This window comes from Acanthisitta chloris, unplaced genomic scaffold (assembly GCF_000695815.1).
Source record: "Acanthisitta chloris isolate BGI_N310 unplaced genomic scaffold, ASM69581v1 scaffold20043, whole genome shotgun sequence".
Taxonomy (NCBI): Eukaryota; Metazoa; Chordata; class Aves; order Passeriformes; family Acanthisittidae; genus Acanthisitta; species Acanthisitta chloris.
The window spans coordinates 1561-6213 of record NW_008663497.1 but is presented as its reverse complement, the minus strand read 5'-3'; the positions used below and the strand labels follow the sequence as shown (position 1 = coordinate 6213).

The 4653-nt window shown below is 52.8% G+C and overlaps 1 protein-coding gene across 1 annotated transcript; it reads right to left on the bottom strand.

The window, feature by feature from the left end:
- Positions 1–1998: 1998 nt before the first annotated feature.
- Positions 1999–4650, bottom strand: BIN3 (bridging integrator 3; the record flags this gene model as incomplete). The annotated part of the gene is made up of 2 exons (XM_009071021.1): positions 1999–2160; positions 4523–4650. Coding segments are annotated over 2 exons (290 nt in total), but the record flags the coding sequence as incomplete, so codon positions are not given.
- Between the last annotated feature and the right edge of the window lie 3 nt (positions 4651–4653).

The window sequence follows — 4653 nt, the reverse complement described above, 5'->3', positions numbered from 1 at the left end:
TAGGAGTGATGGTTGGGATGGGGCTGGAGGTGCATCCACAGAAGAGGCTGAAAATAGAAATTCCAGCGAAGAACATGACCCCCCCCACCCAGATACTATATCAGCTGAGGGAGGCATGGAGGGAGAGAGAGAATCACAGGAAGAATGGGGCTGGCTGGGCAGTATTCCCATGCCAGCTCTCAGCTGGAATGAGGATGCTCCTGGCATCCCCAGGGCAAGGCAGCCCCCGGGTGCACCCCCTAGCCAGGTGCCTGCAGGTGAGCAGCTGCTGAGCTGAGTCAGGGCTCTGGGTGCTATTCCTGGCTCGCCACTGACTCATTCCCTTGGGCAAGTTACTTCCCTTTTCCTTTTTATTTCAGCCACTTCGATGGGAAATCACTTCCCAGAGCTCCTGAACTGGGCGGGGGGGAGGGAGATACACAGCCCAAGCTCAGCCTAGGCACAAGAATTCCAAGCTCTCCTCCTGGCATCCCTCCCCGGGGGTGGAAGGATGCAGCCAGTGCTGGGGAAAAGGGATGCAGCTCCCATGGAAGCTGACAGGGAGGGATGTGAGCTGCTTCAGCATCCATCTGGGACCAGCTTTAGTCCAGCCTACGGGAGATGCATCAGCTTTTTTGTGACGCTGCCTCTTTGGGTATTAAAAATGGGATTTCACTCTGTGCCCTAACAAATTCCTCACCTGAAGAGAGGCAGGGAAGGAAGAAAACAGAGGAATCCCAAGGAAAAATAGGAGTATGAATGGAGACTCTTACAAATAACCCCAGGAATGACACCCTCCTGCTCCTTGTTCACATCCAGGTGCTCCAAGCACATCCATCCCGATGTGCTCTTTGCCCCTGGAAGTTGGGACTCAAACAGAATGAGGCACATTGTGGCCAAAGCCAGAGAAGCAAAACTCCTCCTGGATCACAAACACCCGGAAAGGGCAGGGAACATTCCAGTTTCAAGGTTTCATGCTAGAGAGGGTCTGCAGGGAGAAGGAGCCAGCGAGACCCTGGGAATTCTGGTTATCCCTGCTGGGCTGGGCTGGAACAGGGAGCCCCAGGCCCGATTGCTACGGGAACAGCAGGAACAGCATCCCCAGCACCCACCCTGCGGCGCAGGGAGCATCGGCACCATCTGGTAGGTGAATCAGCCTGCAGACAACTTGCTGGCAGCTCTGCACAGAGGCCCCCCCAAGTCGGAGGTGAGATGGAACACGTGCTCCCTGCACCTCCCCTCGGCCCCCCCTGCACCTGTGTCCCTGCAGCAGCTCCCTTCCCAAAAATACTGCAGGGAAACGCCCACGGAGGGAGCTGAGCCTGGTTTCGTCCTCCTCCCGGTGCTGGACCACCCCATGATCCAGGGTATGAGGTGCCAGAGGTTCAAAGCTCGATTAGATCTCAGTCCTGTCCCTCTCCAGCCTAAGGAAAAGGGTAAGGGGAGAAGGAAGGAGGAGGAGGAGTGGTAGCAAGTCCCTGAAGGAAGCTGGAGGATGGAAGTGAAAGCTGTGGGATATTTAGGCCACCTCTTCCTGCAAATCCTTAGTGTGGAGATGACCCAGCAACTTCCTCTCTGCTCACCAAGTACCATAAGAGACTCTGAAGATGAGCCCTGAGTGCCTCATCACCTCAAACTAGATCCAACCCTGAGCTCAGGACTCCAAATTCAAGGAGATGACATGCCCAGATGAATAAAGCCACCAAATTCCAGTGGGTAATGTGCAGCCAGGGCTCAAACTGCAGGACAGGAGTACCAGGAGTGTCCCAGATCCATATAAAACAGCAAAAATTCACCTCCAGCTGCTCTTTCCATGGCTACATCTGATGCCAGCTTGCTCCTCTGCCAGGCCCAGACCCATCTCACCTCCCACCTGTCCCCACACTGCTCCCTGTGCCATCCCACTGAGGTGACAGAATTCCTGGAGAGGGGCATTAAGGATTGCTGTGTATTCACACCTTGATCCAAGAGCAATTCCCACGAGGTGTGACCCCAGGTGCTCTGTGGGAGGATGCCCACCAAAGTGGGGCAGAGCCAGTGCCTCACCTGTGCCCGGACCAGGGACTCAAAGCTGGGTTTGAAGTAGTCGATGCGGCTGCTGTAGAACTTGGGCATTTCCTCCAGGAGCTGCTTGTTTTTGGCTTCAAAGTCCTCCTTCACCGGGCGCAGCTCCTCACGGGCCTGGGAGGGGAAGGAAGGTGGGAATCAGGTACTGGGAAATGCTCTTCCTTTGGGAAAAACTTCCAAGAGGTCAGTACAGCACAGCAGAATGCTCTGCTTTGATCCAAGGACAACTGGTGACAGCCAGTGGAGTCTGGTGGGACTCATGGGACCATCCAACAGAGCCTGATGGGAGTCAAGTGATCATCCAGTGGAGCCTAGTGGGAAGGGAAGGAAGGTGGGAATCAGGTACTGGGAAATGCTCTTCCTTTGGGAAAAACTTCCAAGAGGTCAGTACAGCACAGCAGAATGCTCTGCTTTGATCCAAGGACAACTGGTGACAGCCAGTGGAGTCTGGTGGGACTCATGGGACCATCCAACAGAGCCTGATGGGAGTCAAGTGATCATCCAGTGGAGCCTAGTGGGAACAAATGACCACTTAATGGAACCTGGTGGGACCCAAGTGACCATCCAGTGGAGTGGAACCAACTGACCACTTAATGGAACCTGGTGGGACCCAAGTGACCATTCAGTGGAGTTTGGTGGGACCAACTGACCATGGAACCTGGCCTGGTGGGACCCAAGTGATCACTTAATGGAACCTGGTGGGACCAAGTGACCATCCAATGGACTCTCGTAGGATCCAAGCTCTGACCCTGGCAAGCCACGGAACACCCAGAGAGGCTCTGAGCCAGTTGGTCGTTTCTCCTTTGGAAAAACATGGACAAAAACCAGCCCTGAAGCTCAGTCACACCGGAGAACATCTCTGGTCAAATCCATGTCTCCCTCACCCTGCAATTCCCAGGAGCATCGCTCCAGGATCCTTCCCCCACTGTCACCCTCACCCGTGACCTTCAGCTCAGCACATCCAACTGGCTCCTTTAAACAGAAGCGTGGGGAGAAAGGGAAATGTCTCAGGGATGGTGTGGAAAAGGGCAGGAGGGGGTGGGCAGTGAAACTTTAGACCGGTTCAAGTCTGCCACTTAATCCCGAGGCCATTCCGACGGGAGGGGCTGCGGGAGAGCGGCGGCGCCGGGACAGGGACAGCATGCCACAGGGATGGATGGCATGGACACAGCTCCAGGCTGGCAAAACCTTAAATCATCCCAGTCTGGGAGGCAGAGGAGCAAATCCATCATTTGCCATGGAACAGGGAGTGCTGAAACTCCCAGGATGGATCACGAGCAGCAAGCAAAGAGCAGAAAACTTGGAGCAAACGACTGAGGTGAATTTGCAGCTCCGTAATTAAATACCTGGATGAGCTGATGCTGTTTGCCAGCTAATCTAGGCCCTCTCGGATACCCTGGATTCAGGACTGCTCAAGGCTCCTTCCCACAGGCATTTGAGCTCATGCAGTGCTTAGTTAAGAATATTTTGGGGTAAATTAGATCAGCAGTTCATTAAGGGAAAAAACCTAAATGAAATAACTAAAACCTGCTTAATCACCAGGACAAAAGCATTCCCATTTTTCCAGCCCCAGCTTTAGTCACTGAGGCTGAGCAGTGTAAGCTGCTTATTATGGAATCAGAGGTCTCTTTTGTTCAGGCTCTTCTTTAACACAAAACTTCCATTTGGGGAGAAACTCATCAGAAAAACACATTTGCTTTGAGGCTGAGAATCAATTGTTCCTTCGAGGATGGAGCCACGTGCTGCCACAGCCAAGGATTTGGGGAGACACTGGGGAGGATTTCATAAAGAAACAACTAGTTTCACTAAAATTTGGGAGAGAGAGAGAGCAAAGAATCTGGCAAAAAAACCTTCCTGTTAACCAATTACTGCAATTTTCCAAGACAAATTCTGGGAACAGGTGGCAAACATAAAGCTGGGAAAGGCTCTGATCTGTCCTTTTCCCATCCAGCTGCTCACTCGGACATGGAGGTTGGAGGGAATCCCCTGTGGATTGACCTCAGCGCTGGCTGCTCCTCTGAGCATCCCCAGATCCGGGGCTTTGATCCCATTTTAATGTGGGAAATCTGCCATTTTATCTTTGAAAAGTGGCTCCTTCCCTTCCCTCAGTCCTTTCCTTCACACTTCTGTTACTGACATGCAATTTTCCATGGATAAAAGACATCCTTCCAAAATGGTAGATTTTGTGGGGGGTGATGGATGTCAGATGCTAAAAGCTCTTCCTGAGTTTTCTCAGGAATTCTGCTGGGATTATGGCTCTGTGGGTAGCTTGGTACCTGGTGCAGCTTGGCCAGGTTGGCGCCAGTCTTCTCCTTCTCCTCCTGTTTCTCCACCTTATTTTGGAGGCGTTTGTACTCCTGGAGTGCCTGCTCTCTCCTCTTCACTGTGGGGGGTGATGGATGTCAGATGCTAAAAGCTCTTCCTGAGTTTTCTCAGGAATTCTGCTGGGATTATGGCTCTGTGGGTAGCTTGGTACCTGGTGCAGCTTGGCCAGGTTGGCGCCAGTCTTCTCCTTCTCCTCCTGTTTCTCCACCTTATTTTGGAGGCGTTTGTACTCCTGGAGTGCCTGCTCTCTCCTCTTCACTGCCCCGTTCAGGGAATACACTG